Here is an 18183-nt window from a genome sequence, read left to right on the forward strand (position 1 = left end):
CTATCTGATATTGCTGCATAACTTTGTATGTTGAAGCTTTTTTCCTGACAGTGGCCCTGAGAGGCTTATGGAGTTATTTGCAGTGACTCAGGCAGGCACAGCTGTTAGCTGACTCTTTGCAAACAGTTGTGTTCCTCCTGCTGGAATGCATTGCCCTATGGAAGTATCACTCACCTAAGAATTTGGTCTGTGCCCTGTCATGTCTTGCATAGTTTCTGAACCGTTTGCTCTTCTGCTTGAATGGGTAGAAGGAAGAAGCTCTCCACAATAATGACAGTTATTTTTAGTGTTAGGGAAAAATTCAGCCAAAGAGGGAACTGGGATTCAAACATCATCTCTCACAGTTTTTGACTTCTGCAGTCAGATGTGACTCTGAAGATATTCTTGTTGTGGAGTTGAGAAGATGCAAGATTTGCCTCCTAAAACTCAACCAAGAAGCTGACACATAGGAAGCCCTGTGTTATTAATTCCTCTGCTCCCAGGGCTCCTTCTCACCCCACTCCTCCTGTTTTACCAAAACTGGGAATTCAGTTTTGGTGAGTGGCTGCAAATGTCTCACTTTACCCACTTGGATCTTGGCAGTCATTAGTATTTCTTCTGCTTGTTTTGTGTCCATCTGCTGCCTTGCATTTAAGGAATCCTTCATAAGATTTTAATCTCTAGCAAGTCTTCTTTTCAAACTTCTTTTCAAAAAATTTAGTGTGGCCTTCTATAAGGAGAAGTTTGAGGATAGAAGGAAGAGTCAATGTTGCATGTGTTTGTGGTGTACCCAAGATCCTTTCACCACTGGTCCACTGCATTTGCAGCATTGCCTTTACATGGACAGACCCTGGGTTTGACTCATTTTCTCCTTTCAGAAGCTCTTGCAACTGATGAATCTCCTGTTTTGGCTCTAAATTTTATATCATTGAAGTAGAGACCCAACATGAAATGCATTGTGCCAAAAGAAGAAAGCTGTCTACCATGGCTGATGTATGCTGCTCTTAAGGGTTTAAAATTAGCTTTTAGGGTTCTTTGTCTATGAGTGCAAAATTTGCCCTATTAATTGCTTTAAGGATAAGACTGATATTCAGTTGAAATCAGAAGTCTACTGAGAAGTGGTAAACTTCAAAAAATAATTGCCTGATTAGACCATCAAGGAAACAAACTGCTAGAATTTGTACTGTTTGATATATTTTGGATTTTCCTCCATTTCTATTGCACTGTTGTACAGATCTTTTTTTAAAATGATACTGTGAAGATTAACGTTTGGGGTTGTGTGATAGTAGCTTTCTGCAACTCCTGAGTGAGGTACCTGTCCAGGCAGCTCTAGAAGAACAGAGACATGGAATACTGTGGAGCCTTGGGAGTCTGAGCTTTTGGAGAAGCCAAACGCTCGCTGCTGAGCCTCAGCAGTAGACTGAAGAGCATGATGCTCATCGTCTTTCTTGGGGTGTCTGCAGATTGAAGGACCACAGGTAGGTTGGTTGGGGTTTGACTTATCACTAAATTTAAGAATTAAGTGAAAACAAAGCCTTAAGAGCCCTGTATTGTTTGAGACTTCACAAAGGCAGAGGCTTTACGGATGGGCCTACGTGGCTGTTTCTTTTCCTAAAAAATACTATCAAAAGTGTCAGCATGCAAACTAAGGACCCTGAAAGGAGAGGGGAAAAGAATTCTTTTGACCCCTAGTTTGTGGGCTTCTACTGATGGGCAGCAAATTACTTGAAGCTTTAATGCATGGTATTTTACGTTACTGAGTTACGAGAGTTCTCATCTAACTTCAAAAAAAGCTTTTTCATTACCTAGGGATTCAGCATTTTTAAAATCAATGTACTTAGCAATACTAGTAAGAAAATGAATTTTAAAGTTCCTCTCCTGAGAAAAATATCTTTCCTCTGGTAGAGTTCCTTTAGGCTTCACAGCAGTGTAGTGTGCCTGAAGAAAATCTCATCACTTGGCATTCGGTGCAGATGGTTAAACTCACTTTCTGTGCAATGACCCCCTTTTGGGCAGTGCTGTTACCTGAGGAAATCCCTGCTTGATGTTCTGCTTGAAGAACGTGTGCAGGACTGGGGAGGGTGTGGTGTGGTCCAACAAGCTGTGGCACGAGCCCCTAACACAGGGCTGAGGGATGTGGAGTTTGTCCTCCCGTGTGCACCATGGTCCTTGGTGTTTGTTGAGAGGCTCTGAACCATCTGGGCATGAAATGCATTTCTTGCATAGCTCCCACCAGGCTGCTCAGCCTCTTCTTGGCAGCACAGCTGCATCATTGCTTTGTTGCTAACAAGGTGAATTAATTGCACATCTGGAATTCCCAGGGTTGCATTGTATTCCTGACACTGGGAACCAGGTGCTAACATTTCGCTTCCTACCACACTGTATGGCCCAAGTTTCAACACCACCACATAAGCTCAGATAATTAGAAGTTCCTGCAGAAGCTCTTTTAAATTCATTAATGTTCAATTTTCATGTATCTGCTGGGGCTGATGTAGGAAAGCACTTTTCCCAGGAAACTCATTTGATGTTATACTGTCTCAGCAGTATCCCAGGTGGTGTTTGGTCTCACTTCAGCAACTCTGTTGGTATCTTCTCGATCCTTCCTTTACAAAGCAGCAAAAGTCTGGAAATCTCCCTCATACAAAACAGTAAGGAAAGGCTGTTCATGTACCCATTCTTTTTCATAGTTTTCTCTGTTCCTGGATGGTCAGCCTTTAGCCTGTAGAAGGAATTTTGATCTATAGGTAGCTTTCCAAATTGAGGTTTGGTGTGGATACACTGAGGTGTTTTAGAGCCTGATGTGGAGCAGATCTGGCTCTCTTCTAATCTGTCAATTAAATCAAGAGCTGCAGATTTTGCAGCTGTATGTATCAAGAAGTCTGGACGTAGCATTACCTTTGAAGGGTCAGCAGGGAAGCACTCAATTTTATTCTCTTTGTTCATGGTATTCCAAAATAATGTTACAGAATTGTTGCTGTCCCTTCATGCTAAGCCATGCTACCTTCTCAAGCACTTGTGGGTTTTGGCTAAACTCTTTTCTCAGAAATAGCCACTGCATTAAGTAGTGCTTTGTCCTTCATGTGTCTCCAGATGGGATGTGTGGGTGAACATGAACTCACACACTTGTGTGTTTAACAGTGACTTCCACAAGCACTGGCAGTGCGTACAAATGATTCTCCAGAGGCAAAGTTGAAGGCATATTCTGGCTATTACGTGGGAATCAGAAACTGGAGTGCAGCTCCTTCTCTGCTTCAGTAAAAGTTTGGAAGAGCTTTGCTTCTAAATTCCCAAAACATATTTGAAACATAACTCAGTGGCAAGCTTTGTTTTGGAAATGACCTCGCTCCAGCAATGGTTTTGTCAAGTCTGTTTATCCCAATCTCTTCCCCAGCGTAATAGGCTGAGAAAGCAAAACCGTTGTGTGTGTGGGTGGTGGGAAATGGGCTCTATGGATATTGCTGCAATTTGTGTTTCATAAATAATGGTAGCTTGTGCATAAGCCTGTAATTGACTGAAAAGGCATTAAAAGTTAGCATCAAGGCAGGTCAGCTGCTGCTTAAAATCCGTTGCTGGAGTCTCTTGGGAGGAGGGGAAGATGGAGAGGCAGGAGATAACACAAACTGTGCAGCATTTAGCAGCGCAATTCAAATGTGATCAAAGTTAGTTTTCATAAATGTTTACTGAAGAGAGCAAAACTTAAATACTTGAGAAAAGAAAGCTGTTGATTCTTCATCAGGCCAGGTGATGGATGCTCGCAGCAACAGTATTATTCCCAAATAACAGTGCTGTTAATTATGACCTGTGTCTGAAAAAAATCTGGGGCTGGTGAGTGGGAGTTGGAAAGGCTGAAGGGAGAGTAAAACATCAAAATTCCAAAGAATTCAACTTTCTGTGTGAAGAACATTTCTTGCCTCTCCGTGGCTGTACTGCCAGCAGTGTGTGAGTCAGTCTGGAGGGTCATGTTACTCCCAGAGCTGCTGAACTTGCTGCTGCTTAGAGCACTCACTGTATGTAGACATATCACTTAATTTGTTCTTAATTAAGCTCAACAATACGAGCTGTGTGTTTTTGATATCTAATTCAGATAGGAGCAAAGCCAGGTGTTAGAGCTGTGGCAGGCTGTGAGCACATGTGGGTCAGGGGTGAGTGGGTAAAGTGCTGCCTTTTGACAGGGGAAAAGGCTTCAAAATGTTATTTAATAGAAATTAGTGGCTGATTATCATAAGTGATGGAGCCATGGAACTGGGTGGAGCAGCAGTGCTCCAGTGGGAGCTGGTGTGCCCACCTTCAGGAGTGCTGGGCATGGAGCAGGGGGCATCTCACCTATATGGACACCATAATTCAGAATAATTTTCATGCTGCCTTTGGTCAGGACACCTTTGGCTCTGATCATCTGGGTTTGTTGAACTTCTGGAACTGAAGCATCACATGCTTTGACTTTAGGTGTGCTGGTTGAAAGAGCAGGGGGAGGACACTGAGCTGCTGAAGAGTGAGGCTCCTGGGAGGGTATGCAGAAGGAAAACAGGCCTTAGGAAAACCTGCCATTCCTGCACTAACAACATTCACAAAATGCTTTTTATTTCATTTTTTTCCCCCTTCAGAAGTCAGTAAAATCTAGTTGTCCTTTAAAGAAATGGTTTTGCAATTCTCACCAGATTATCTGATACTACATTTCTTGCAAGGTACTGCGCTACAGTCCGGTAGACTTTTTTCTTTTTACAGGAAATTGTGTTTTTGCCAGTTGGCCAAGTACCATATTTAAAGAAGCTGTGACCTCAGTTTTTTGTAGCTATTTAAACTTTTGGAGTTTGAAAGTAGTTTTTAGTCTCTTCTCAGCTATTCTTCCGTCCCCACATCTCTGCTTCTGTACCTCTGAAAAGGTACAGTTGGAGCTCAACATAGAAATATTCCCTCCAGCACCTCCTACTGTCAAACTAAAATTTCTGAGGGGAAATTATCAAAATGGGATTTGTTCTTTAAGTTGAAGACTATGAGAATGACTTGAACGTGGGTAAGATTTGTTGCTTTCTTGTGATTCCTGTGTAGATGTCGTCTTGCACAAGAAACATTCATGAGAGATGCTTTTCCATGTTGCTGAGGATCAAGGATGGAAAGTGTTTAATTAGATAGAAAGCTTTTTGGTGCATCTTCTCTGGACTGCTGCTGCCAGCAGCTCTGATCTTTGTGGGGCTGTGGTGCTGGTGGTTGCTTGCTTCAGATCTTACTGGATGATAGTTGTATCTCCAACATGAGAAAAACTCTTCAGAAAATGTAACCTTGCTTGGTCGCTAAGGTCCCACAGTGACTTGGAATGGGTGGGAATTGTCAGTCTTCAAGGGTTGTTATTACTGCATGCACTGTTGGTGTTGTCATTGGACTGTCAGTAATGAAAGGAAGGTAAAAACTGCAGTCTTCTATCAAGAATAAAAGCAGAAGACAAGTTTTGTCTTTTCTGCATACATAAATTTTTCTGATTTTTTTTTTCTTTGTTTCTTGGGTAAAACTCCTGTTTTGTGAGAGTGAACTCCCACTTTCCTGTGTTTCTTCAGTTGTGGGAGTGACCTGTTTTTACCTTGTGTATGGGTTGTGGAGGAGCTTCTGGACCTTTGATACAAGCAAATGAACTTTCCAGGGATGCCAGCCCACAGTAACACCAATCCAACTTGTTTTGGTGCTGATACTGGTGGCAGGAGGTAGCTTTGCTGTCCTGATATGTGAATGAGATGGAGCCCTCCCCAAAATTGCCCACGGCATCCTTGATCATCTGTGATCTGTTGTGCTTGCCAAGCATAAAGGGTCTTTTTAAAACGAGCTTTTATCGTTTGTGCTGAAAAAGGACTTTGAGGCTTCCTGTGCAGCAAGGATTTTTGTGTTAGACATAGGATCTTCCCAGTCCCCAGTGAATAAACACAGCTGGCTGTTTTGGGAAATGGACTTAACATCTTTGCATCAAAGCTGTACAAATAAGGCATCAAGCTGTACTGAATTAATGGATAAGGTTTTCTGACTTTTACACTGACTTAAAAGTGATCAAATAAAAAAATGCATTTTTCGCAAGGCTGCCTTCAGCCCAGAGCAGGGGGAAATAAGCCTCCCCCCTTTGGATACATGACTAAAACAAGCAGCCTCGATGACCTATCAATGTTGGATTATCATGCAATAATTTACTGGGCAGCCTTTTGCTGTCCAGAGCCGCCCACGCACAGGAGTCAATGGTGCCTTTGTTTGGGAGTGCTGGAAGAATGCATGATCTAATGGGGTGGTGGGAGTTCACCTTCGTTCCAGCATGCTCCAGGCTGTGCTCATTCCCCCAGTGTCCCAAACACATTTCCTTCCTCTGTCCCCATCTTAGAACGGGCTCCCAGAAAAAACAATCCATGTTTGTGTCTCTGTCAGGCTTTTTTAAAACCCCAGCACCCGTCTGTGGTGGAGCTCCACATGCCAGAATCTCTGGTTTGGTGGGGCATGGTTTAAGAAAAAACTGGTAAAATTCTTCAGGGCTTTCTTTCATGATATATGTGCATAAATCTTGAGGCTCTTCAGGTGAGGACAAGAAAATAAACCTAAGATTTATTATTACTAGTTTGTGTTCCTGTGAAGGCCACAGCTTGGAATGTGAGACCTGTTGTCTGTGCTTCTGCCTGGAGTTGTTTCCCTAGTGGAATTCCTCAGAAAGTGGAAATCCTTTACTTTGATTTTTCAGATGCTGGATATTCCATTTGCTTGGGCCAAACCAGTGCTCTTATCTTCCTCCTCCTCTACAAATTTTCTCAGAAAACTAGGATGTAGTTGTAAAGGACATTTGCTCTAGAACGTAAAAAATTTCTTGATTTGGGTCATAAGTGTGGTTTTTTCATGTCCATGTGATGCAAGCAGTATAATTCAACACTTATGTGTCTTGCAGGTGTTGGGCTGTTGTTGTTTGGTGAAAGTACTCTATTCTGAAGGAACAAGTGTCTCCAGGTGTTTCTCACTCTCCTCCCTTCCTTCTAACGCTGTCCTGCTCTTGTTACCCATCTGCATGCTGAAGAATCCTATCCCATTCACATTAGATGGGATAACTCATTCTCCTTAAATATTGCCCTCTCATTTGCTGTCCCTGTGATCCAGGAGGGAAGGCTCTGGCAGGGTTTGTAGCATGAGAGGCTGAAAAAATACTGTGAGAACTTGGGCTGGCCAGTTGGCTCAAGATGCAGCAACAGCTCTTGAAGAAGACCTTGTGAACTTGCTGGCCCCTGTCTGCTGACATCCAGGTTTCTATTCCCTGCTAGGAACACACTGCTTGTGTGGGGTTCTGGGATCTGTGTCTGGAAGAATTGGAGCCAGTCTGTTTTGCTCTTAGCTGGTCCAGCATTGGGTTAGGTGCTGGGAGAGCTGATGGTTCAAGAAGGGCAGAGTTGAGGCAGGAATAAGGGTGAATGGCATGCAGCACATTTTGGTCTACCTGGGAATGATGGGCAAACAGGTCAAAAGAAAAAAGCAAAATGAAATGCCAATTATATTTGATTGCTCTCTGCCCTTCACTGCAAAATGGAAATGAAATTCAGTCAAAAAACACTAAGTAGGCTTTATTTGTTACTGGGTGTGTTTTCAGTTCTTTTAACCTTTACTGAGACATAGGTTGTCTGCAAGTACTTGTGTGGGAAAAGCTGCCTTAAAACAGGAGCCAACCAAAAGAGAAACAGTAAAGTTTAACCATTTCATTACTGCCCGGTGGATTTTGTGGAAAAAAATCTTCAAAGGTTTGGTTCTTTGCCCAGTGCAGTCTTCTCAGGTGGATTATTTTTTCCCTCAGCAAAACTCAGTGGCCGTATGCCGGAGAGGTAGCATCGATTCTGTCCATGTGCCAGTCCCATATGCAGGGGATTCGAGTGGATGGATAATGAAGGAGGCTGAGTGTCCTCTGGGCTTATCTCACCCAGGCATCTGCTCACAATTCAACACTTGTAGTCACCGTGCCAGCTGGCGGGACAGTTTTCCTGATGTAAATTATCCATCCGTTCTGAGGGGCCTGAATACAAGGAGGTCTTTTGTGTATAGAACGAATTCCTAACTTCAGGGAAAAGGGAGGAGTTTCTGAAGATCTAAATGGCATGGGCTTATATGGGTTTTAGCATGGCACATTTCCTGGTGGACCTTGGGATACTGAGTTGGGCAGTGACCCAGCTGAGGGAGGGCTGTAATTGCTGATGACAGCTGGGCAAGCCCAGCAATGTGAGCAGGCTGTTTGGGGCAATATGCCCTGAATGAAACAAGGCTGAACGTTTTCAATGCCACTTTTGCTGCCTCTCCAGGTGCAGGACTTGCTCGTTCCTTTAAATCTGTAATTGCAATATTGTCTTGAAGGCTTGTATGTGTGCTTGCTTACAGTAGAGAAAGAGATTCAGGGTTTTTTTGGTCATCCTGAATTGTCAGAGAGGGCTGGTTATTTTGCCACCTTGTCACTTGCTAGTGAACAGCTCCGTGCCTCAGAAAAGATGCAGATTTAAAATGTGTGGGTCATGATTCTGAGCTCTGTATGCTTTAAAACACACATCAGGTTGCACTTGGGAAGTGCTAAGCTCATGGTCACTGATTCCAGCATCTGGAGTTCCTCCTGCAAAATGGATCTGTCACCTCTCAATACATGCAGGGAAATACTACCTGACAGTTGGACTATCAGACAGTTCTAAGCCAAACTGAGCTCCAAGTCAGTACTGGCTTCTAGGAAGAGGAGAACAATGTCTTTTTGTCTTCTAAATGTAATGTCTAAAACTGCCTTTCACCTGGTTATTGCTGTCACCATTTCTCAGTGTAATGGCTATATATGTTTATTCAGGCCAGCAAGACATGAAAGCAACCTGGGCTGCTTATCTTTGCTAGAAAAAGTCTCTGCAGCCTCAAAGAGCTGCCAGGCTGTTAAGCACAGTATTTATGTTCAGTGTGAACAGTGGGGGAACACATTTCACATTTCCACACTGTGTCAGCTGGTCTTGGGTAAACTCCATTGTTCCAGCAGTATTTACCCAGCAAGGCACTGCACAGCCTCTCTCTGTGCATTAACTGCATTCCTCTGTAATGCCATTAACTGCACTGCTCAAGGAGTTATGCTGCCAGCTGCCATAAATGTCTTTTTCACATGGGTTGCTCACTTGGGAGGGGTTTGAATGCCTTTTCTTGGCCTGCCATGTAAAACTGGAGATGAAAAAGGGAGGGTCCTTGCCATTTAGCAGGAGGGGTTCCCAGGGATAATGTTTTCATGCTGCCCAGAGCACAGTTGGCATGTGCTGTGCCTTTAGCTGAGCTGGGGCTTTCACAAGGAGCAGTAGGAGACCCTGTCAGGAAACAGGGATCATAATTCAGCTATAGTGGAGAGTGAAAAAAGTAGTTATTTTCTGGGGCAAGCAGCCTGTGACCCTGCCTTTCATCTAGAGCAGAAAGTTGTGTGTGTGAGTGAAAGCACATGCTCAGCCCCCTCATCATTCCCAGGATTCTTTTGAAGCATTTCCTCCCCATCTTGATGAAGCCTGAACCCAGGGGTTTTGCTTCACATCAGAGGAATGCAGTACTAGTGGAACACTAACCACCCTACTTCAAAAGAGCTGGGTATTCCTGACAATTCAGCTGACACTGTTCAATGAAGTGACCTTCATTGTTGTCTCTGGCTTATTTTTTTATCCCCTCTTGACTTAGGGAATGGCTGCTCTAGCCTTATGTTTTCCTATTTTCACTTGTCATTAAGGTTGCCCAAAGAAATCCCACCAGGGCTGATGTTCACTGTTAGATTTTGCTTTATCTTACCATGTGAGCTCTCTCTTTAAGCTGATGACACTTTTACTAGTGATAAAACTATGATAGTAGTTGTGTTTTTTACTTGCTCTCCATCCAAGATGTTGGTGAAGTTCTGGGATAGGCTGCCAAGTTGCAGGTCAACACACTGAGGTGTGCCTGCAGAAGAAAGAGTACTGGCTTCCTGGGCCCCTTGCCTCTTACCTGGAAAAGGTGTGAATTGTGTCCTGGGTTTGTGTACCATGGATCTGAAGAAGATGTTTGTGTGTCTCCAGCCTATTATCTCGTGTCTGTCTTGAGTTCCTGCATGTGCACTTTGTTCCTACCTCAAGCATATTTTGCCTTCAGTGAGGAGCTCCCTTTGAGAAGAGCCCATGTAGTAAGAGAAACAGGGAAGGGGGGAGGGTCTGATCTGTACACAGGATTCCTGCTTCTTACCTTTATTGCAATTCCTGAGAAAAACACTCCAAATGCACAGGAACAGGATTTGTCTCTTGTTTTGGGCAGGAAGGGGAGGGAATGCCTAAGCTAAGTTAGTGCTGATCCTTTGGAAGAAAGCAGTTTGGCAATAATGGTGGTGCTTGCTTCTCACTTGTCTTCTGTGTGTAAGATCATCTCATTAATCAACCCCAAACCAACAGTGAGCTGGGTACTGTGCAAGAGGCACCACGACTGTGAATGTCTGGCTTCCAGTCTTGTGCTTAGGTCATCCATAATACATGATCCATGCACACGTGATATAAATAGGGAAGGGTATTTTGTAGGAAGTATCAGGGGGCTTGTATCTGTATCATGTCCCAGCTGTCCTGCATGTCACACACAGACAATACTATTTGGTGGGTAGTTTAAACACCAGATTGGTCTTTTTCTATTCTTGGGTATCATGGTTTGACATTGGCCAAACACCAGATATCCACAAAGTTCACTTACTTTTGTTATAGCTGAGTAGAGGGGGGGGGGAATTTAACAAAGGGCTCATGAGTTGAGGTAAGGACTGGGAGAAAAGACTTTAAGGGCAATAGTTACAAAAAAGTTATAAAGTAAATTTGTTGTTAACAGAGTGAGAGGAGGATGAGGAGAAATAAAAGAGGCCTTTAAAGCACCTGTTTTTCCCCAGCCCCTCCTCCTTTCCTGCCGACAGTGCAGGAAGACAGGGCATGGAGGTTTTGGTCAGTTTGTCATTCGAGATCTTTTTCTGTTCGCTCAGGGAGAGAAGTCTTTTCTCTGTTAGGCTGTGGAGTCCCTCCCATGGGCAAATAGTCGTCCCAGAACTGTTGTGGTGTGGGTCATTTGTCCACAGGGTGCAGCCTTTTAAGGACTGACTGCTCTAGTTTGGAATCAAGGGCGTTTTCTCTCTATCTCTGGAAGCAGGGGCCCTCTCTTTCTCTAGTCTGGTCTCCCACTGGACTACAGCTTTCCCTGCCATCCACCCGCTCCTCTTTTCCCGTGGGCTGCGAGTGGATCTCTGCATCCCCTGTGGACTTCATGCATTCCAAGGGGACAGTTTGTTTCACCATAGTCCTGTCCATGGCCTGCAGAGGAATCTTGGCTCTGCTGCTTGAAGCACCTTCTCCCCCTCTTTCTTTTCCACCGACCTTGGTGCCTCCATGTTGTTTTCTCTCACGTGTCCTCACTTCCTCCTCTTTTCTGAGTAGAAGAAAAACTGCTGCTTGTAGGTACCAGTGCCAGCAAGTTCCACTGATCCAGACTGTTGCAAGATCCCACAGTGCTGAGAAGTTGATCTCCTCCAGGTTCCATGTGGGAAATTGCTCATCGTGGCTCTGCTGCTGGCCAAGCAGCCCGGCCACACAGGCAGCGGTGGCTGCCGCGGTGCCGGTGCTGCTCGGTGCCTCTCTTCAAGCCGTGGGGCACCAGGAGGAGAAGCTGCCAGCCCTGCCCCTGTGCCTGCAGCTCGGCTGGCTGGGGGTGGCCGGGCAGGCAGGGCTCGGGTGGCTGCCCCGTTGGTCACGGTGCGTCACGCCACGCCAGGGCTGGTCCCCGGCAGCAGCGCTTCAGCAGCCCTGGAGAAAGGAACTGTGCTGTTTTGAGTTCCTTCTTAAACTTGTCATCACAGAGGCTTTACCAATCTCTCTGTTTGGGCCAGCAGCATGTCCATCTCCAGAGCCAGCAGAAACTGGCTCTCTGTTGGACATGGTGGAAGATTCTAGCAGCTTCTCACAGAAGCTACCTCTGTGGACCCCCCTGCTACCAAAAACCAGGCTGTGCCAAACTAACACATTGGGGAATGTAGTTTTTCAAGTGCTGTGTATCTTGATTTTTACTTTATTTTTTCAGGTGTGTTGGTTTCTGGACCCTTTGCTGTGCTTCTCCCGCTACTTTGGGTCCTCCCTTGTGCCATACAGGCTTTGGGTGTGACGTGCCTAATGCAGGCTGGCCCCTGGCCTAATCACTGGGGGGCTGCAGGGCAGCTCCGTGGTGTGTGACCTAATTCATGGCTGTCAGGCTGTGCGTGTGCTCTTTGAGGACACTCTGTTCTTGGTCCATGGCGCCACTGGTCTGCTCTCACGTGTGAAGGAGGTGAACACTTCAGCAAGTGCCAGGCCTCATGTTAAAATTTAACAGGGTACAGTTCATTCATTTTACAAGTTGAGGTTAAATATGTGTGACTTTTGCAGGTTGAAAAAAACCTGTTTCTCAATCAGCTGAAACTCTTCAAGTAGCTTTTTTTTTTGATCAGCGAAAGAACTGGTGATGGCTGCAAGTTCTGCTTAGAGCACTGTTTTTCTTGGAAGTGGTGGGAGCATGAAAGAGCATGGCAGGGACTAAACACCCGAGGTTTTATTCCAAACAAACTCAACGTTGTTTTAGCAAGCTCCCTACATGCTCCAGGATGTCCTAATTCTACACAGTCTGCTTGCTGAAGTGGAGCAAGAACAGCTGGTACACAGCTGTATGCCTCCTCCTGGGAACCCCTGGCCAGCCCCTTGGCCAGTGTGGATAGCAGACAAAGGAGGCTGAAGAGTGCTGTGTTCCTTTTCTCCTAATGGGTTCTCTCAGGGATGTGACTCCCGTAGGCACTTGGTTTATGTGCATGGGGATAGATGCTGAAGTCACTGGAGAAGACTAATGAGGGAGGATGATGTGCTGATTGCCACAGACCAGTTAGGAGGGGAACAGAGGGCAAGGAGGTGGATTTTCTTCCATTCTCCTAGGAGATGGAGAACATGTGTAGCTTGGAAATCATTGCGCTCTGACCTTAGAAATGCTTCGGTGACTATAGTCAAATGATGTGGGAAACTCAAACCTCATTTTGTTTTTCCCAGGGAATGAGTAGAAGAGGGCTGTAGTTGGTAGGTTCAGTGCTGGAGGAAAAGCTTTGTGAGCTGTAAAAAGAGATTAAAATATTGTCTATTTAAGGAGGAAGCAGAGGTGCAAACCAGGCTCTACAGTGTGACTTACTCCTCTCTGGTTTATACTGTTTCTCCCATGCATATATTTGGGAGAAGTAACATCAAATGTCATTATTAACTTGGGCCTGGCCTTAAATACACACAAACTCTTCATTGGTCTGATGTAGTCTGTCATCTGTTAGGGATGTATGCAGAAGAGAATTGCAGCTTCTGAAATGTTTGGTTGCACAGAAGCTTGTAGGTCTCTTTGTCTATCTATTCAGCCTGCCCTCAACTTCTGCTTTCAGTTCCTTCACCTTGTCTTTGCTTGGAGATACAATACTGGACTGGAAGAGATACTTCTGGTGTAGCTGGACACGCTCATCCTTCTGGATAATGCTGGGAGATGTTTCTCCAGAGAGAGAAATGCAGCGCAGCTCTTTGCATTCTTTCTCAGTTTCGAGTCTATCTCACAGGTGTCTCCTCTCCCCCACAGGAAAAGCCTTTGACATCACGTACGTGCGCCTCAAGTTCCACACCAGCCGGCCCGAGAGCTTTGCCATCTACAAGCGCACGAGGGAGGACGGCCCCTGGGTGCCCTACCAGTACTACAGCGGCTCCTGTGAGAGCACCTACCGCAAAGTCAACCGCGGCTTCATCCGCACCGGCGAGGACGAGCAGCAGGCGCTCTGCACCGATGAGTTCAGCGACATCTCCCCTCTCACCGGGGGCAACGTGGCCTTCTCCACGCTGGAGGGGCGTCCCAGCGCCTACAACTTTGACAACAGCCCTGTGTTGCAGGTATGTCTGCAGGACTGGGTCAGTCGCTGAGTGGAGCCGCTGTGCACGGTGGCTTTGTGCTGACTGGGCTGCACTGCAGCCCTTACTCATAGTGAAAGGCCTTTGCTCAGCTGAGCTGGGCTGGACAATCCACAGAGACGCTTGCGAAGGAAGAGTTGAACTCTTTGAGTTTAATGATAGTACATTTATGGTACAAAAAAGCAAACCTGGAGGCATTAAGGGTGATTTGTCAGGAGGGATGAGGAAGTCTTCAGAGGATGAGTGTAGATCTCTGCCAGGTTAGAAAGCAGCTGTGGACATTCTGCTGTTGTTTCAGATACAAGGATACAGAGGAGGTCAAGTCTCAGTCCATTTAATATTTGAGGCATCTACATGTATAGGCCAAGCAGAATAAAGTAAGAAATATAAGATTCTTCTAAATACATAAAGCATTAGAGGAATCCCTACCTTCCTCTCTTACATGTGTGTTGAAGCAGAGAAGCTTGATTTTATCCTTGGTATTTTTCTCTTACAAGTGGCTTGGCAAGGGAGTTTTGGCAGGGGTTTTTTGTTGTTGAACATTCTTGAATGTTTTTTTTTTGCATTCAAAGGAGTGGTTGGGCAATGGTCAGGAGCATACAGTTTATCTGATTTACTTGGCTGTTTTTGTCTTCTGCTTCATGACTTCTCCAGTTTATATTGCAACAAGGAGCTAAAGCTGTGGGGTTTGCCTCACTGGGACTCATTGTCTTCCTTTCAGAGCTGTAATTACCATCACTTGCCTTTGCTCTTTGAGTAGCAGGAGTAGTCTGAGACAGGCACCCAGCAGGCTCAGGGCTTGCCTGTTTCCAATTCGCAGGCAGGACCACAGAATCTGGTGGGGTTGACTCTGCAAACTGAAGTGAAATGAAAAAATAAAATTAATGGGAAAGGACAAAGAACTGCTGAAGTGGAAAAGAACCAGTTTGGCCACCTCATTGATGTAGCCAACCCTTGCAGAAAACCATGTCTTATCGTTAAGGTGAACAAGATTTCAAGTTAGCAATTGTATAATTTTCTGATAAGCGCCTCTATGTAAGGAATAGAGAGATCTGACCACCAGTTTCCTAAAATACATACCAAGCCCTGGTGCTGCCTTTTAGAACTGAAGTAAATGTGTATATTGTAATTGGTATTTCCATGTGTTTATATTAGTGTTTGTAATTCAGTAAATAAACACTGTATTACTGGCTGAGCAGTGACACAGGTGCTGCACAGTTGTACATACATGGATGTTTCTTTGTGTTCTTTTTTATGGTGTTTGAAGGAAAACAGCTTTGTGAAGGGTATAATAAAACCAAGGAGGTGCCAATGTCAGTGGCTGGCAGAATGTGATATGAAATTTGGCAACAGGCTGTGTGTGCTGGCTGCTGCTGCATGAGGGCAGGGCAGTGTGTTACAGACACTGTGTAAATATTATGAAAAACTCTTGTGTTGCAAGTCAGATCTGTCTGTTTTTCTTCCTCAGCCTCCCCCAGCCTCACTTATTTGTCTGTCTGTTATCTTTTAGTCTGGTGCAATATGCCTGCAGACAAATGTACCCTAAAGCTTTTCCCATTGGTGCTGCATAGCTTTGCAGGAAAACTACAGCCAGACAGATATGTACAATTAGCAAGCTGGCATAATTGCCTGCCCTGCACTTTTTGCTGGAGAGGTTACTCAGTGCTTCCCAGCTGAAAGCAGTCAGGATTTGAAGAGGCATTGGAAAGGGTCTCCAGAGATGAGAAAGGGTCAGGAAAACCCATTTGAACCAAGAGGATGTGGCATAAGGCTTCTGGGGCAGGAGCGTGACAGCTCCCGAGGTGCAGAGGGGAAAACAATGAGGAAGGAACCAGCTGCTGAGGAATGACTTCATTAATAGAACTGCTAATGACTGGTACTCTCTCAAGGGAAAGAGTGTTTCATCTGATGGAATTTCTGTCTGCTCTAGGAATGGGTGACAGCTACAGATATTAGAGTGACCCTCAACCGTCTGAACACATTTGGAGATGAAGTTTTCAATGACCCAAAAGTTCTCAAGTCTTACTACTATGCAATTTCTGATTTTGCTGTGGGTGGTAGGTGAGTAGACAATAAAACTCTAAAGTTTTTGGTTAGTTTTACTAGATTGCTTTGAAGATACTCATTGTATTCACATCATACCAATAGGCTCTGGTCTTTACTGACTGTCCTAAATCAAGAATGCATTAGAATGAATTTTACATAATTTGCAAATATCGTATATAAGCTTTTGTGGCATAACTTCAGGGCTGGCAGAGATAATTTTTTTCCTTGAATAGACAAAATATTAAGTGATTTGAGAGGGTAAATGGTAAAAAGAGCTAACTAAAATGAAAAACAAAAGAAGAAATTTTTTTCTGCTTTGTGGCTTGTGTGGTTTTTAATGTGTTTTTAAATTATTCACTCCTGTGTCCGCACTCTCAAATAACAGTAAGTAGAAAATCTCAGTGTCTCTACTTCACATATACTGAAGAAACTATCTCCTTTGGAGGTCTGGAACACCATACAACATGGTTGTGATTGTCCTTTCCTTTTGCCAAAGTCTATTATAGAATGTTTTAACCGTAAGTAGTTGATGATAAAATGTTTTACTAAACAGAGATGAGACCACTGCAGGGTTTTGTCCTGCTTGCATACAGCAATCCTGAGACTGGGATTTGGCCACATGGGGATTTGTATTGGCTGCACCACCAGTCTGGAGGTGCCTGGGCTCTTCTGTATTAGACCCCTTTGTGGTATTTAATTTCCTACTGATACCAGAACAGCCCACACTCAGTGAACCTGCCGTGTTCTGGGCTCTCACAGGAGAGACGTTGTGGAAAATTTACTAACATAAAGCCAGCTAAATCTTTGCTTCTCCTACTCAGGTTAATCTGAAGACTGCAAAGGACTTGATTAACTTTCTTCCCTTTCTAACTGCCTTCCTAGAGCAGGCTGCACCTCTTTGTTTCATAGAATGATTAGGTTTGGAAGGGACCTTCAGAGATCATCCAAGCCCCATCGTGGGCAGGGACACTTTCCACTATCTCAGGTTGCTCCAAGCCCTGTCCAGCCTGGCCTTGGACACTTCTGGGATGGGGCAGCTACAGCTTCTCTAAGCAGTCTGTCCCACCACCCTCATTGATTGCTTATGCCAAATCTAAATTAAAATTTGAAAGGTGTTTAAAATTACTGCCCCTTGTCCCAGCACTACAAGCCCTGATAAAAAGTTTCTCTCTGTCTTGTAAACCCCTTTTAGGTATCAGAAGGTCTCCATAAGATATCCATGAAGCTCCCTCTTCTCCAGGCTGAATGACAGCAGTTTTGTTCTCAATTTTGTTGTAATCATTTATCTTCAAATTTCTCTCATCTCAGATTTTGAGATCTGGGCCCTGTTTTTTGCTGTTGCTTTGTAAGTGACCTGGAGCCCTGGAGTTCTACTACCTGTTCCTTACCTCTCCTAAACCAGGTGCAAGTGCAACGGGCACGCGAGTGAGTGTGTGAAGAATGAGCTTGGCAAGCTGGTCTGCAACTGCAAGCACAACACCTTTGGGGTGGACTGTGAGAAGTGCCTTCCTTTCTTCAACGACCGCCCGTGGAGGAGAGCGACCGCCGAGAGCGCCAACGAGTGCCTGCGTACGTGCGGCTGCGCCTGGGACAGCCTGGCTGGGGCGGGCTCCCTGCCTCTGCTGTCAGCCACAAACTGGCCCTGCCTTCTTCTAACTTCAGTCACAGCCAGCGTTAAGCACAGTTCATGGGACTGTTGGTCGTTCCACTCCTGTCCTGTGGGAGCTTTCTGGTAGATCCCTAGGAATGGGTATCTCCTTTCTGGAGAAGGATGGGAACCACCCATCTTTCCTAAAGAAAGAGGTGGCCTGCAGAAATGTACAGGCTTGTACTTTATGAGACCCATGGGAAAAAAGTCTGTTTACTGTGATGGAGTATAATTGGCCTTTCAAAAGCTCCTCATTTAGCATCAGCTGATTTTTGTGTTTGGGTTATTGGTTTTTACAGTTACTTGTTGATTATTTAACCTAATTTACGGACCGCAAATGCAGGTCTCTGTCACAGAACACCAATTTGCTTGGTGTTTTGTTCCAGACTACAGCTCCTGGTAGTTTACTTTATGAGGAAGCTTTTTCAGACAGAAAAGTTTTCTTCCTGTCTGACCTCTGTGTGTCTAGATAGGTCCCAGCTGTCTGTGGCTTCCCTCAATGGACTGGTGAAATTGGGATGTCCTGCTGTCTAGGGATTTGCAGTCCAGGGGAAAAGCTCTCCTTACAGCGTG

General features: G+C 44.9%; 1 protein-coding gene across 1 annotated transcript in view; it reads left to right on the top strand.

Moving 5' to 3' along the window:
* LAMC1 (laminin subunit gamma 1) overlaps positions 1–18183 on the top strand; it is a 66237-nt gene that overhangs the window by 29135 nt on the left and 18919 nt on the right. Inside the window, exons 2-4 of the mRNA XM_084211637.1 lie at positions 13594–13898; positions 15847–15977; positions 17365–17531. Of these exons, the coding sequence (XP_084067763.1) occupies positions 13594–13898; positions 15847–15977; positions 17365–17531 (603 nt within the window). The remainder of the gene's footprint in view (positions 1–13593; positions 13899–15846; positions 15978–17364; positions 17532–18183) is intronic.

Source organism: Fringilla coelebs, assembly GCF_963513975.1.
Source record: "Fringilla coelebs genome assembly, chromosome: 9".
Classification (NCBI taxonomy): Eukaryota; Metazoa; Chordata; class Aves; order Passeriformes; family Fringillidae; genus Fringilla; species Fringilla coelebs.